The sequence below is a fragment of the Trichoderma reesei genome, assembly GCF_000167675.1.
Source record: "Trichoderma reesei QM6a unplaced genomic scaffold TRIREscaffold_3, whole genome shotgun sequence".
Lineage (NCBI taxonomy): Eukaryota > Fungi > Ascomycota > Sordariomycetes > Hypocreales > Hypocreaceae > Trichoderma > Trichoderma reesei.
Genome location: NW_006711150.1, coordinates 749,131 through 764,708, shown reverse-complemented (window position 1 = coordinate 764,708; position 15,578 = coordinate 749,131). Strand labels below are relative to the sequence as shown.

The 15,578-nt window shown below is 52.7% G+C and overlaps 3 protein-coding genes across 3 annotated transcripts; all 3 read left to right on the top strand.

Moving 5' to 3' along the window:
- Positions 1 to 235: 235 nt before the first annotated feature.
- Positions 236 to 1,724, top strand: TRIREDRAFT_104288 (uncharacterized protein; the record flags this gene model as incomplete). Its single annotated transcript, XM_006962842.1, has 3 exons — positions 236 to 454; positions 791 to 984; positions 1,532 to 1,724. 3 exons carry the CDS (start codon positions 236 to 238, stop codon positions 1,722 to 1,724), a joined length of 606 nt encoding a protein of 201 aa, XP_006962904.1.
- An 8,456-nt stretch (positions 1,725 to 10,180) lies between these two features.
- TRIREDRAFT_2599 (uncharacterized protein) lies at positions 10,181 to 10,719 on the top strand (the record flags this gene model as incomplete). Its single annotated transcript, XM_006962428.1, has 2 exons — positions 10,181 to 10,488; positions 10,551 to 10,719. The coding sequence occupies 2 exons, from the start codon at positions 10,181 to 10,183 to the stop codon at positions 10,717 to 10,719; spliced, it is 477 nt and encodes a 158-aa protein (XP_006962490.1).
- Positions 10,720 to 14,288: 3,569 nt separating this feature from the next.
- On the top strand, positions 14,289 to 15,156 carry TRIREDRAFT_104286 (uncharacterized protein; the record flags this gene model as incomplete). The annotated part of the gene is made up of 5 exons (XM_006962841.1): positions 14,289 to 14,499; positions 14,633 to 14,648; positions 14,890 to 14,913; positions 15,046 to 15,056; positions 15,134 to 15,156. The coding sequence occupies 5 exons, from the start codon at positions 14,289 to 14,291 to the stop codon at positions 15,154 to 15,156; spliced, it is 285 nt and encodes a 94-aa protein (XP_006962903.1).
- Between the last annotated feature and the right edge of the window lie 422 nt (positions 15,157 to 15,578).

Below are 15,578 nucleotides of genomic sequence, written 5' to 3'. Positions count from 1 at the left end.
ACCTCGCCAGTCTTTGGATCAACAATCCATCCGCAGCCTCTTTCCGCTCTTCAAATCAAACCTCGGCTTGCTTTTTATCTCTCCCACTTCCCTCTTGCTTTTTCCCCCACCCTCTCTCAATTCCCAGTGTTAGTCGCCCGGAACAACACGCAAACCTCACTCACTCTCCCATAATCACACACACACCACCGCGACAACCACCCATCATCAGCAAAATCTCACCCTCTCGTCAGCCATGCCAGACACCAACACCCTCGACGCCCTTGCAGAGGCCCTCTCAGCCTCCCTCTCCTCCGCAAACCTCGTCCCCGGCCCCGCGCAAGCCCTCGTGCCCCCGGACTTCAAGCCCACCACCCGCCTCTCCATCTCCTTTGACGGCAAGGACGTCGAGCTGGGCAACCTCTTTCGCGTCAGCGAGGTCAAGCTCGCTCCGTTCGTCTCCTTCGAAGCAGAGGTTAGTCCGCTTTCCATCCATCCATCCATCCATCCATTCCGTTACCGAGCGGCATCAGCGAGCGTCTTTCACGTTTTTTATCTTCCCAAACCATCGTGAAATAACATGTTAGCATGAGAGCTGCTCATACATCAAGCGCCCATCATACTACGTCGAATCCGTGATACATACATCTTGAGCTGCTCATGGTACTCAGATCATCACATCAAACCTCACGAATCTATCCAATTCAAGGAAGAAAAAAAAAAAAAGAAAAGAAAAAAGCACAAACAGTGCCGGCGAGAAACGTTCCTAACCACTTCTTTATATATAAAACGTTCTTTCTCAAAACAACAGCCCAACGCCCCCGAAGACGCATCCTACATGCTCCTCCTCGTCGATCCCGACGCGCCCACGCCAGACGACCCCAAGTTCGCCTTCTGGCGGCACTGGGTCCTCCCGGGCCTCAAGCCGCTGGCCGGCGCCGAGGGCATCGTCGCCCAGACGAAGCCTGTCCTGACCGAATATCTCGCCCCCGGTCCCAAAGACGAGTAAGTTTTCTCTCCTCCCCAAAAAAGTGTCTGCTTTACCATAAACCAACTTCCCCTCTCTCTCCCTCCCTCCCTCCTTTCTCCTGATCAAATCAGAAACCTGCCCTTCGAGTACTACTCAAGTCAATGAGCCCTCTTTCGATCTCTTTGGTCAATGGTCGTGGCAACGAAACCCACACCCACCAATCCCCCCTCCCTGCAACTCTTCTTGTGTGCGGCTCACTTTTGCTCCGGTCTCCGTGAGGGGGGGGTTGCTGTGCAGTATGTATGTAGGGAAGTGGATTGCCTTTTCTTTTTGGGGGGGAAGGGACGGTTGCCCCTATTATCATGTGGTATCCGGCGGACTCTCTTCCCTTGGCCCAGAACGAATTGATCGCAGCAGCCATTTGTGCTACATCCTACAAATTCTCTCGCGAATATCTTTGCCTTTCCCTACCCTTACCTTACCTTACCTTACCTTACCTTACCCTTTCACATTCTCCTCCGAAAGAAACATGGGGTACACACAGATTTACTAAGCGAGACATATGTCGTTGGACAAAAACAGATCCCAACCACACAGATACCTCTTCCTGCTCTATCGTGAGCCGCATGGCCTGGCATTGACAAAGGAGGACGTAGGAGGCGAGGAGTTTGTGCAAAGGCGCTCCTTCGACCCAGTCAAATTCGTCGAGAAGCATCAACTACAGCTCGTCGGACTGAACTGGATGAAGGGCGCCGGGGACGGCTGGAAAGAGTAAAAGCGAGAGAACATGCATACATACATTGGCCTCTGCGCCATCCTTTTTCTTCTTTCTGCTCCTGCATGCTATTACTCGCCCTCGTCGGTCTCTCTTGTTACCCATGCCCAGTTCTGCTGGATAGATAAGGCCCGCAGCAAAATATGCGGCTGTGAGCCACAGTGACAGTCACGCGGCCGCTACAGCCCTCGCTCCGAACACGCCTTGGTTGGCTCATGGTCTTATTAACCCTTTCTCTCGTGGGTGACTGGACACGGATAGGACTGGGACAAGTGTGACTGTTATCGCCTTGCATGCTTTCGCCCCATCCATCACAGCCCTTTCCTAGGCCAATCGCGGATGGTACAGGTGCGGGCATACGTGTAGTAGTAGCATATGCAAGCAGCCTCTGGAGAAGTGCTCCGGGAGGCCAAGAGGGGGGGTGTGGTGGCCTCTTCGTGGAGAGTCGTCGGCGGCAGCGTTTTGTGTTACACGATGGATTCAGACGGCCGGTAGCACAACCGCAAACCTGGCCTATCCCAGACGGCGACTACTAACAAAACATCCAGCAAGGGCGAGCGGCATGGCGCCAGGAAAGTGGCTGAGATGGGGGACGGAGTCTAGACACGGTCAGCCAATTCTTGATTTTCAGCTCGGTGGTTTCGCTCCCCAAGGCAGATGAAGGGCCGGCCCGGCACGCCATCCGCTTTCCCACGGGAGGCTGATTGGCCGATATCATCCGGCAACACCTATGACTCCCGTTTCGTAAGCTTGGTCAACACGAAGCAATGAGAGCTGCGTTGAAGACACAATGGCGGTCTCTGTGAACACAGCGGAGTGTTCCAGCAGCAACACGTCTCAGCCAGGGTATCCATGATCTCAGTCGAGCCAACATTAGTCGCCATGGACAACACCAAGGCAAAAATCTAGTGGATGTGTCCCCAGCAAAAGCAAGGCGATCCCCAAGCTGCTGCCCGAGGCACTTGAAACAATGCCGCTGCAAGTGGTTCCGCTGCATAAACCGGCCACCGTCACGAGGGCCGGCAGAAAGGATAATACTGTGCTTGTACGATTCTACCTGCCAGTGTATCATGATGGGGGAGGCTAGGGTTTGATAGGCGGGACGACGACCAGGGCTCTGCTTTTCGGTGAGGATCAATGACGACCCAAATCACGACGCGCAGCTCGTGGTATGGCTTGGCACACTGCAAGTCGATGGGAAGAGGTGGGTTGGAGGTGCCGATCAGCAGAGGTCGTGAGGACCGGTACCGCCTTGTTGGTCGTACAAGAGAGCGTGATTGGACACAAAGGGGAGAAGTAGTGGTTCGCACAATTTTGTCGATCCATGGAAGAACTGGCTGGTCAGCCCGTCGTCGAAAATAGGACTCGATCGTGACCGCGGCATTGCTCAGGAGAACTCTCGGCTAGTACATAGTTTGCAATACTCCGTAATAGGTCCAGCAACAGGGCTGGCAACGGAAAGCGAAAGTGAGCCATAGAAGCATCACGAACGAGCGAGTTGGTCGGGTCAAACGCGTGGAAAAGTCACAACACCACTGCGGCAGTGGAGAGAGGCCACAAAGGGCCGTCTGGCTGTATGCTTGGCGGCTAGGCAGGCAGGCAGGCAGGCGGCGTTGAGCGAGGCATAATCGAAGGCACCGTCAGGCATCAAACAGCTGCGGATTATCTCCCTCGTGATTCTCTGAAGAAAGGGCAAAAGAGGGGAAAGAGAAGACAAACAGGAAAGTTTTTTGAACGAACCCCCCCGTGGGAAGCTTGAGTTTGGCTTCTGGAAAGGTGTTGTCAAGGGGTGCTGATGTGCTCGCAACCCCCCGGAGCTGTGTGAGGCGTTGTCGTGCTGCTTGGAAGAGGTCTCTCGCGAATGACGCTGGCTGCAGTGATACCGAGGCGAAACGTCCATCTTTGCCCATGACATCCAGGCACGTTACTAGCTATTTGGGATGAGGCGGACACGATCCGGACGGGGCGAGCAGCTGAGTTTCTCTTGACTTCCCATTGGCATGGTATGGCATCGCATCGCATCGCATGGCAGGCAAGGCAAGGCAAGGCGAGGCAAGGCGAGGCAAGGCACCTCACGACTTCGGATGCAACTCCTCCTGCTTGGCTGAGAAGCGCTTGTGACGCCGGCAGCATGTGCGATGGACCCAAGCACACTGTGTACAGGCAAGGGGAGACAACCTCACGTCGTCGCCGAGGGGGGGAGGCTTGCGAGTCACGCAGGACTTTGGCGCTCGAGGAAGCGGTTGGGGCGGGAATGGTGGAGAGGCAGCTTTGACGCATTTCTGTTGGACGAGGGGCGGACGATCCATGACATCAGGCGGGGCCGACGTCAAGCTCAATTTCTCAGTTTCTGGGAGATTGCCTGTCCGGGCAAGGCTCGTTTTCCCGAGGAGCGTTGGATGAGATACGGACAGGGGTCGCGGAGGAGCCAGAGAGGCATGGCCTTTCGCTGCTTCGGACTCCATCAGAGCCACGATGGAGGGGGATCCATATCCGTCCTTTCAGGCCTCTCGCTTTCCCATCAGTCCATCCATCAATGCCAGTCCACACATTGCTCGTAGCGTCCCCGCCCGAAGCCCCCTTCTTTCTTCATCACGGAAGCAGCGCGGCATGGATCGATGGACCAGCATCGCCGGCTGCGACGCCGCGGTTGCCCGGTGTGCGCCGTCGCCCATGGCGTCGTGCAGAAAGCGGAGGCGGCAGCAGCAGCAGCAGCAAAATTTTGCCAGCTCGTCGCGACGGCGTCCTCGCCCTGGGTGTGTGTGTCTTCACCAGTGGGAAGAGGTGAAGTAGTACTAGGTAGTAATAGTCGAGAGGATGCAGACGGGTCGCTTTGGTCTTGTCGCTTGTGCGGCTACCCGCCGACGACCCTTGGGCAGCCAGATTAGTCAGACCAGACTGACACAAATGACGTCGGGGAGCTTGAGATATGTACAATGTACATAACAGCAAAAGCACAGACGCAGCCTGTGGCGGATTGCGAGTTTGCATGGCCTGCTCTTCATCTTACCCTGCGGAGGGATTATCTAGGTACAACTAGGTATCACGTCTGGCGAGGGTCTGCCGAACGCTGCATGGCAAGCAGTTGCGCGCTGGTAGCGGTACTCGCACGCTTGGCGCCGATCGCTGCGAAGACCGTCCTGTGTGTGGTTGTAATGGATGGCAGCTCATCAAATCCAACCGTCCTCTGGTCTTCCGTACATACATCATGTACAAGTCTCAGCGTGGGCGCGCCTTGTGCAGACAAAAAGAGACCCTCGGACAGAGCTTGTATTACTCGTAGATACAGTAGGTACCTAGCTCGCAATACATAAGGTAGGTACACGTCTCTGCCGAGAGGAAATGTGTGAGAGGGCAAAATTGGTGTGGTGGAGACGTAACAGAGTTGAGGTGCTTACACCAGTAAAAGTACAGAGTACCTGGGGAACGGGTGACGAGCTCTGTGAGGGGGGCTGCTGGCATCGGCTGCTGCTACCCGCCACACAGTGCACCGTCATTGGCCACAGCACCGTACAACGTGGGCAGCGCGTGGCCACCGCAGTCCGTGCGGGAAGCGGCTCGCTCAGGTGCAGCAACAGGCGACCTTCCAGCAGGGCTGCCCCGGTACTCAGTACCTGTACCTCACTACTAAGGTAGGACCGTGTGGGTGTCTTTGCTGGCATCCGTTAAGGGGTCTCTGCTATGGCGTCACTGGCATTGACCACTTCTGTGCTGCAAAATTGGCCGGTCCCCGCCACCGCGGCTTTGGCGTGACCTTGCCGGGACGCCTCTTTTTTCTCTGTCTCTCTACAGAGGGCACCCGACCTCGGATTCTGATATCCATGGGATCTGTTGTGCGAGGAAGGAGGCATGAGTTTTGTATCGTACGTATGCGCAACAGCGATTTGAGGTGTGCCGAGTGCGGAGTACGGAGTATCTGCTCCTTGTTGTTTTGTAGGTATCGCAGTCCAAGATGATACTGTACATGTACCTACGCATATACAGACCACATGATGTGTAAGACAGCTTCGCTCCGCAAGTCCATCTCTAATATGCGCCAGATGGCAGAGCATCGTAGGCCAGTAGTTATTACGCAGGCCAGGGCAGACATGGCCAAATGACTGACTAATTGCGAAACTCGAGAGATTTCATCAGCTCCTTGTCGCATCACAATGTCGCCGTGGTGAGCATGAGGCACCAGCTGTCAAACTACCTACTACATAATATCGAGTCAGACTGGTCGGTGGCTCCGTCTGCGCACATGTGTCCATCGGGAGTCATCGACTGATGTCCGTCCATCAATGCAAGGCGCCCCGGGGGGGAGAACACACGAAGGCCTTATCGCAAGCCGATGTGCGTGCAGCGTTCCGAAAACGCTTGACAGATGAAACAGACAGCAGTCGAGCCATGTGCTCGTCTTTTGCTGGCCTCTTCTGTCCCCTTCTTCTTCGTCTTCTTCTTCGTTTCTGCCCTTTTCCATCGTCAACTTCGTTCCCACTAGCTTGCAGAAGATGCCCACTTGCTCCGGCCCCATGAGATGGATGCATGGCGCTACTATCGCAGCTGAAGCTTTGGAATTTGCATCGTCAAATGCCATACTAGTCAACGCCGTCGCGTGGTCTGTTCTGTCTAGCATGGGAAGGAGGAGTGCAAAACAGAAGAACATTCGATCAACAGTACTAGCCGACTCGCGCCTCCGAGAGCGACCATCACCATATCATCGTGGGGAGCAAAAGAGCAGTGCTACTACTACTAGCAGTAATAGCAGAAAAGCAAAAGAGACCTACTAGTAGTAGTAGTACTACTAGTCGAGAGAGCATGGACCCAAGGGGGACAAGGATATCCCATGTTCAGGCAAACATGTGTGTATCCGCCCGCCAAAGTGAAAGGGGACGTGACCGATCTGGCACTCCCTCACACCCTCGCCGTCCGTTTTCGATGCTGGCGACCTCTGTCGCCGACCCTTTTATTTCCGTTTTGACTCGTCTTGTGCGTGCCCAGCCGCCCAATCCAGCCACGAGGGCTGCAGCTTTTACGTGTACAAGCGCACTTGAAGAATGGGCATGTAGGTAGGTATATGCACGAGGAGCGCAGCAGAAACCGAAAGGGCGTGAGGCAGATGCTGCAGTCATTTCTCTTCTCGTACGTACCTTTGGGGCTTTTGCCGCGTTGTGGGCTTTGCTGCAGCGCACGTGTACCCAGTACCTGTCGGCGGGTCCTTCGCACGGGCGCTTCTTGGCGGGAATTGGGACAGGCCAACGGAGCAGGGGGGACGGGGCGGGCAAGGGTCCTGGCGGTACCGGGTACATCGTGCACACCTGCGCATGCCAGCCCGTCCGGTGTCAGTGCGTGCATGCATCGAGGTAGGTACCTTACCTAGGTAGAGGAAAAATATGCGTGCTGATAATACATGCCGTGGCAGCAATCGAGCGTTTCGGTGGCCGTTGCAAACGACGTTTTTGATGGGGAATCATACAATAGGGTGATGATGACGGCTGCTACAGAATGCGGAAATCCGGGGGTCCCAGAATACGATCCATACCTCACGTCGGGGGCGCGCGCATGAGGTAACCACCAACTGCGAGCTTGACGTAGGACAAGGACGACATCACCAAGCATCACCAAAAGGCAGTTGGAACTGACATTGTCGAGCGCAAGAGTGCTTGTACGTATGTATTGCTACGCATTTTGGCCGGTGCTTGAACAAGTACCTACTACATGCAAGCTCCAACTGAAGCTCTTGCGTAACCCATTTCGCACAAAGGGTCCTCTCGACATGGGGGAGCCACTACCACAAGCTGGGCCCCAACTTTCCGGTCCCCCTTGAGCCACGAGCCCTGGTCCGCGTTTCTGCTCCAATGCCCTTCCCCCCACCCCCCCAAATTCCCAATTCACCGCTTGAACTGCATTGCGGACGGTGCTGGCTGGCTGGCTAGGTACACGTTATCACTTTTCAAAGCAGTCAGAGCTGTGATACTGCAGACTACGGCTGGCACCCGCTACCTAGGCAGGTTGTCCTTGTACCATCTGACAAGAGCACACTCCCCTTTTCTGACCGTTGGGTGCTGCATAGACGAGTATCAGGTACTGCTTGATGCTCAGGTACATGTATTGAACAAGTGATTGAAGCTGTGTTGAGCTCTCCTGTGTCAAGATACATAGATCCAGGACAGTATGCGGAACAGCGATCCCGACGACGTCCCTTGTCAGCGACCGCCCACTAGGAGAGCAGCAGAGCGGGTCGGCGAGAATCTTTTCCTCTCTGCTGCTTGTGTTCCCATACTGTACTCGGACATGATACAGAGACTGACTGGGACACAGACAGACAGACAGACAACTCCAACAAGCCCTTGCTTGGTCGAGCTACAAGTACATTGTCGAGTCCCACGAGCTGCCGCATCCCACACCAAGCCCTCGAATCAAAGCGTCAACAAAACCCCCCCTTCTCGTCCATCCCGTCCCCCCCCAAGGCCCGGGAGAAGCAGGACGAGACAGAGAATAAGAGGAAGGAAAAAAGCAAAGGAAGAGGAAAACAACTGTTGTTATTATTGCCGCAACAGGACACACTCAAGCCCCCCTTTGGCTGGCCAGCATCCTAGTGCCATCTCGGACCGTCTGCCCTGTGTGTCTGTGCCCGTGTCTGCTTCTGCTTCTGCTTCTGCTTGTACGATACGTACATACATACAGTACTGTAGCCTCCAATCTCTTTCTGCTCCCGCGATTCGCGAGCTGCGCTGGAGAGACGCTTCGGAGATCGTCACGCCGACTGGAACCAACGGGCACACACGAAAAAGTAAGACGTCGACACTACTGTAGTGCTAGCGGTAGCTTTGGGTACCTACGGCAATCGACGCTGGAAACTTGAGGTCTCTTGACTGTGCTGTACATACCTACCTAGGTAGTCATCCATACCTGATGGTAATACCTTACCCTCTCCATCCCGGCACGATCTGCCTGACACCGGACCCAGCGTCACGCAGCACCAGACAGCACACCTCAGCACAGCACTGAGAACAGCACAGCACAGCACAGCACAGCACAGCGCTGCACCGGCAGAACCACACCTCACCTCACTATCTCCAGCTACCTAGAGAGACCCCCGAGTGTCCGGCCTACGGCACCCTCTGAGCGCTACCGGGACGCTACAGCAGATCATCATCACCAGCTTCGGGGGGCGCTGACCGCTAAACAGACCCGCGGCTTGCCTGATTCAGCGCGCGCCGGCCTGCTCCAGCTGTGAGTTTCTGCCTCGCCTCGCCCATCTTAACCCTCTATTCTGCCGTACCTTAGCTCGTGGCCTCCATTCATGTTGCCTTACCCACCGTCTCTCTCCGTCCTCTCCACCGCCGGCCAATGCCTGTAGTTGTATGTATGTACTTGTCCGTACAGTATCACAGTCTGCACGCACACACGAGGAGGTACATCCTATCCAATCCATCCATCCACCTCCATCCGTTTAACAACCTACACAGACGGCGGCGTGTCCATTAAACCATTTTCCCTCCCATTTCTGCCTGTTCACACTCGACATCTGCGTCCGCATTCCACATTTCCCAGTCGCCAGCGCATCGACGCAACTCCACGCTGACTGAAGAGCCGCCGAAACAGACCAAGAGGCCCATTTTCGTCCCGTTTGCACTTGACTTGTCACGAGGGGTTCGCACACACAAATCACCACCCTTCTGTGCCCTCGACCCTCGCTCGACCCTCGACCCTCGACTCCTCGGACCCCCGGCCGATCCTCGTCACAGCTTGCTCTTGTTTTTTTTTTTCTTCTCTTTTCTTCCCTTCTTCCCTTCTTCCCTTTTTTTCTTTTTTTAAAGAAGCCTCCCACCGAGTTTCTCCGTCGCCACTTGGCTGACTGCAACTTGCTTCTCTTCCAACTCCATTTCGCCCGCTCAGAGCATTTTCCTCCCGTCACCCTTTCTCTCTCCCACTTTCTTTACGCCCAGTTGCGCTGTGCATTTCCCATCTCCTTGTCCTCTCGCAACGGAGCTTGACGGTCGCTGCCTCTCCTCAACCAGCTCGGTCGCACATTAGTACTTCCTCCCGTGCCTGCACCCACGTTGGGCATAGCAAGGTTGAGAACAACAGGCATTAACCAGGATCTAAAAAAGACTCATTCCTGGGCAGCGACGGATTGTTTAGACGACAGACTTGCCGACATCAAACTACAAAAGAAAAAAAAAAAAGACACTAGACCAGACCAGACGATAAACCGACGTCCGACACACCGCACGAGACACTCGTCGACCACCCTCGAAGCTCCTCCTCACCTTCACTTCTACCGAAACAGCATCGTCGGTAACCCCGAGAGTCTTCTGCAGCTTCATACTTGCAGCAGTCCACGACGCTTGGGCAGCCGACAAACTCTCCCAGCTATCATTCATTGGCGACAAGACGCCAAAGCACACTAGTTGTCCTTTCAACAACCCGCTTCTTCTTCGCCTAATCAGTCCCACCCCCTTCTATCCACCATGTCCGACGAACACGATAGCCATTCGATCGGCTCTGCCAGCCACGTCCACCCCATTGAGCGCTCCGACTCGTCTGTTTCCACAACTCCTTCTGACCAGAACGAGCCCATCATCCACCAGCCCATTCCTACCCGCCCTCGCCTTCCGAGTCGAAAAAGCAGCGGCCCCTTGGTCGTCCCTCGCGACAGCTCAGCCGTCGGCCCTGTTGACTCGCACTTTGGACCAGACGACGTCCGAGCCATGAGTCCTCGAAGGACCAACGAAGACCTCGACAAGCTGGGCAAGGAGGCGCGCGAGGAGTTGAGAAAGTGAGTCCACGCTGTTTGACTACTTGGGGAGAATTGCAACAACTAACCGCCATCGTATGCAGGCACGCCAAGCTCTTGCAGGAGTCGCTCCTCACCATCTTCAACCGTATCGAGGCTGTGCGGGAAGAGCACGACAAGCTCGACAACAACAACAAGTTCCTCCAGAAGTACATTGGCGATTTGATGAGCACCAGCAAGATTACGGCCACGGGCAGCCGGGGCAAGAAATAAAGCAGCCTCCCTGCAGAACAAGCGAACAGCGCATCCTTCCACCCCCCCCTTGGGTCTTCAACAACAGAAAAATCCTATACAGGCGGTTCCCAGTTGACTCATGGTGACGACCCCACCAGTCAGCATGGACAAGACTACTGCTTGAGACGCATCATGGATGCAAGCATCAACCCTCATATACCGGCAAATTAGATTTCGACCTCTGAACCTACAACACGCGGGCCAGTTTCATTCATCGCGCCACCGAGTTGGCAGCGCTTCAATCACCGTTTCTTTCTCAGTCTTGTTACAAAACAAAAAAAGGAGCATTGGACTTATCGGCGCCGCTCCGAGCCCCCCTCGAGGAGAAGAGGGGCAGGGGGGCTCATGATACCCAACCTTTGGAACATTTTTGCGCTTTCCGCCACGAACCACATGGTTTTCCTTTTCGTCTTCTCCTTTTCTCTTCTCTTCCTTGTTACGAGCATCACGAAGTTCGTGCAGGTGCGACGTTCACTGTATATTACGCTTCAGCCCGTGGGATTTTGAGCAACGTTTATGAGCGCCAACAGCCTTGGTGGCAGCATTGTCATTGCATGGGGCGTCTTGTTTGCGAATTCTTTCCTTGTCCTTTTTTTCTTTTCTACCAGTTCTTTTTCTACAACTCTCGGCCGCTGTGTGTTTGTCTTGTTTCTATTGCTACAATTCTTACAGGCGCTCACCTCTGGATGGGGGTTTATAGTGAGCATATCTATCAGGCGTTCAAGGAGCAGGTTCTGCTCAAGGGTCTGGGATCTTTTGTTTGTGTTTTGTTTCTTTCTTAGCTTTGCATGGAGCAGTGAGTAGACGGGTATGGGCAGGTCAGGGAGGAAAGGGGGAACCAAAAGAAACAAAATCGAAAACAAATGCAGGACAGTTGTACAGAGGAATAGGGGCTTAGGCTATTGCGCGACCATGGTGTCGACAGTCAAGAACACGAAGTCATTCACATTGCCTTTTTTTCTGACACAAGTGATTGTGGTTGCTTGTACAATACGCAGCAACACGTCGGAAACGATTGGAAGCAAACTACGGAGAGGAAACGATATGGGGGGGGAAGACTGATGTCATGCTTGCCACTGAGGAGGAGGGAAGACATGTCAAGGATGTTGAAGCTCTCGGTAGGACGGATCAGGATTCGATACCAGTAGGGTAGCATGCATACCTACATGGACGGGGGTTCCGTGAGTGTGGTTTTGGGAACACGGAAGGCCCCCCCCCCCCGTCAATATGACGGATATACAGTACGCAAGGTTTCGGTACCAATAATTATGATTTGATACAGAAGAAAAAGAAGGGGGCTTCTGCTCTGATGTGTTCCTATGGGATGGGATGGGGGGTTTTTTTTCCAGCAGGGATCAAGGGGGGGTTCCACAACGGTGCGACTGCCGGCATTTGTTGTTGCGTTGGGAAGGAAGAGGGAGTTGACTTGTCAGATTTCTGTTCGATTCTGTGGGTGTTGGCCTTTATGCTTTTGTTTTGGTTTTTTTTGGGTTTTTTGTTTGATCGGTTAAGGGGTTGGAGAGGGTGGGTTGGCTGGGAGCTTTTTGTGGAGGTTAGGTATGTGTGATGTATGATGTATGAAGTATGAAGTATGGGAGTTGTGTGTGTTGGTTGTAGGGATGTTTGGGTTAGGTGAGGCGGTAGGGGGTTGCTGAAGGTGTTTTTCTCCCCTGGCGTGGTGAAGAGATGTCGAGGAGAAGGGGTTACAGTGGTTTGAATGGTTTGATTACTGGAATTGACTACAGTACATGGAGAGCACAGGTAGGTAAGTAGTTTTTGGTGAGTGTTGTTGGGTAGTTTGTAGGTGAAGTTGAGAGTGTAAAGTCCGGGCCCGGACCTGGCTCCGATGTCAGAGGGGTCTTTTTTGTTTTTTTCCTATTAGCTCTCTTTGTTCTATTTCAGAAGGTGGAAAAAAAAAGAGTGGTTAACGTGTGGTATATTTATCAGGTATTACTTTACGCATAGCTCATCATAAGGTACCTACTGTAGAAGTTTGAACGCGTAATATCTGTCATTCTTTCTTTGGAGGCTTCTCGAAAGAGGTTCGGTGCATGCAGGTACTTTCAAACACAGTATGCTTATTTTTTTTCCCCCAAAGAAGCCCTTTGCTTGACCTTCACCCAACAATGCCTTCTGTCTTTATTCCTTAATGGAGGATGAAAATCGCCTGACTGATGAAGATCAAAGCCTTGATGACGAAATATAGGAGGGAACATATGACGTCGATTTCATCATCCTCAGGCGGTTCTTTTTCGCCTCATTTAGTTTTTTTTTAGTGGTGGTGGTGGTGGTGGCTTCTTCTGGAAAAGCAGTGTTAGTGCTGTGCTTGGGGGGGTCTTTGATTACTAGGTAGGTAGGTAGATGGGGTGTGGCGGATTCTGGTGGGTTTTGTAGTAGTTTCGATTCGGCAATTGAGGCGCCACGCGGGATGTGACGAGTAGTAGGGCGCCTTTATTTTGGTCATTTGGATAGGCACTTGATGTAAGGGTATGATGGTGAGTGTGTGCGTGGTTGATGAAGTTGAGGCTGCTTTTGCGTGGAATCTGCCTGCCTCTGCTGCAGTTTATCTCGTTAAAGTAGATTTCGATCAAGAGTGCTTCTGGCATGTGTATAATGGTGATATTGCACTCATCAAAGAATAAAGGTTTCGATTGTCAGAGTTGTGGAATTGTTCGAGTCATTCAATGTCTCTGTTTTTTTTTTTTTCCAATGCTCATTGTTGTCCCCAAAATGCCATCTATCGTGAATCCCCCAACTAAAAACACATACCGAATTTCCACCATCCAGCTTCATCTTTCCAGCACTCTCCCTTCTCTCGCCTGTCTCCCGATGCTGCACCTCTCCCTCCCGCGTCCCCGCATGACCAGAACCGAATGCAAAGCCCGTGCATTGTCTCGGAAGAAAAGACTCAAGGGGGAGAAAGAAACAATGACTGAACCGCAAACTCCCCTGTTATAATGGCGTAATGCACAGTACCTAGGTACACTATAGGATACGGAGCACCCAATCCTGCTCAAACTTGGGTCGGTCGGTTGTTGGTAGCTAGGTAGCTTTTGCAACGGCTTTACTGTGTACCTTGCGTGAGAAGAACTAGAGGATTAGCGTTCCGATCTTTATTGTTTAAGGGGGGGACGAATGGCAACCTTGGAAGCTTGTGTGGGTAGGTAGTACTAGTATGTATATATTCTAGGAAGAGCTGAAGGTGTGGCCTTTTGACGCAAGTAATGGATCTCTTGGCCCGCGCCATTCTTTTGGTGGACTGCGAGAGTCGTTGCCTCTTACAGGAAGTGATCTGAGTCGATACGATGAGAAAAAAAAAAGGAAAGTAAACAAACAAGTTCCCGATGCATTGACTGTGACACTGTGCCGTATACTAGATACCTGTCATATCACTCCAACACTCGAGAACCAGAGAAGCATCCATTAGACGCTAGGTAAGGTAACTGAAGGCGGACTTACACGAGCGTTTCCGTGAGTCCAGCCAAAAAACACCTGCATCACAGAGTGATTATAACCAGCACAGTCTACATACATGCCCATTAACCGACATGCAACACCCGACGCCACGCATATGCAACAGCCCTCCCACAGCGAGCCAAACAACGCTCCCAAAAGTCAACCAAAGACGAGTCAATCATCCAATCACTGCTTCACACCGTTCTGAAATAGACTTCCATCCTACATACATCAAGACACTTATGCATCTCCCCCAAATGAGCCAAGGAGGGAGGGCACAGAGCTACTCGTACGTACATGTATGTACGTAACAACTCCCGACCCTCCCCCCAAAGCTCCGAGCGAGAAGGAATGTGATACTCGACAGAAAAAGCTGTCTACTATCTACAAGGTTCATTTCCCCACACTTTCGCTTCTCCTTCTCTCCATACCGTAGCTAGGTCGCTAGCTATGTATGTAGAAGCTACAGTAGTATGCATGCATGCATGCATGCATCTTTCTTGGGACAAGGTCAAGGTCATAGTGGTGGTGATTCCCCTTTCCGCAGTTCCATGTGTTGGTTTCCCTTTTTGCCGTTTAAGAGCCATCACGCATCGATTGCAAGACAAACACTTCCATTGTTTAAAGACATCTAGTACTGGGTTCGTGTTATTACTACAAGAATATTCTAGCTATTATACCTCACGTACGCAGTGGAAAGGGGCGCGCTCTCGAATTGTATGTACATACAGTGCCATCGGCTTCGTTGTAATTGCAACCACTCTTCAAAGCCAAAAGGGAAAAATCCCAAGATGATCATCAGCCCTGTACACCAGATATACGCACACATACATACATACATACATACAGTAAATACGTACGTAAGTAAAGTGTCAATCATCCCCCTTGGTAATAATACCAACACTCTTGCCGTTTCATCAACACCAAAACACAAAAGGACTGGCACCAGTACTCGTATAAGCGCACGGAGCGCCGATCAGCTAACAGTGAAGCGTTTCCGAGGCAAGCCCTGATAAAACTGAAAGTAAAACAGAAGCTTTTCTTATCGCTCCCTTTTTGTTTTTTCCTTCCGACCTATTTTCTCCTTGTTGGACGATTACTATCCCGTACAGTACGTCCTTTGATCTGCAGGTGATGGCAGAAAACCCTCTCGCCCTTCTGTGAGATCCGTTGGGCGCGTAACGCTGCGAAATTTGTATTGTTGTGAAGATCCCTAACATAGGTACTGGAACACCGGCTCGTTGGGACGGAAGAGGTCCGTGAAATAGCGCGCAACCTGCATCACCGCAGTGAGCAGCAACAAACGACGTCAGGAAGCTTGCCATCACGGGCATGTAGTCTTGTGTAATGTATGAGTACAGTCCGTAAGAAGCCATCTATAT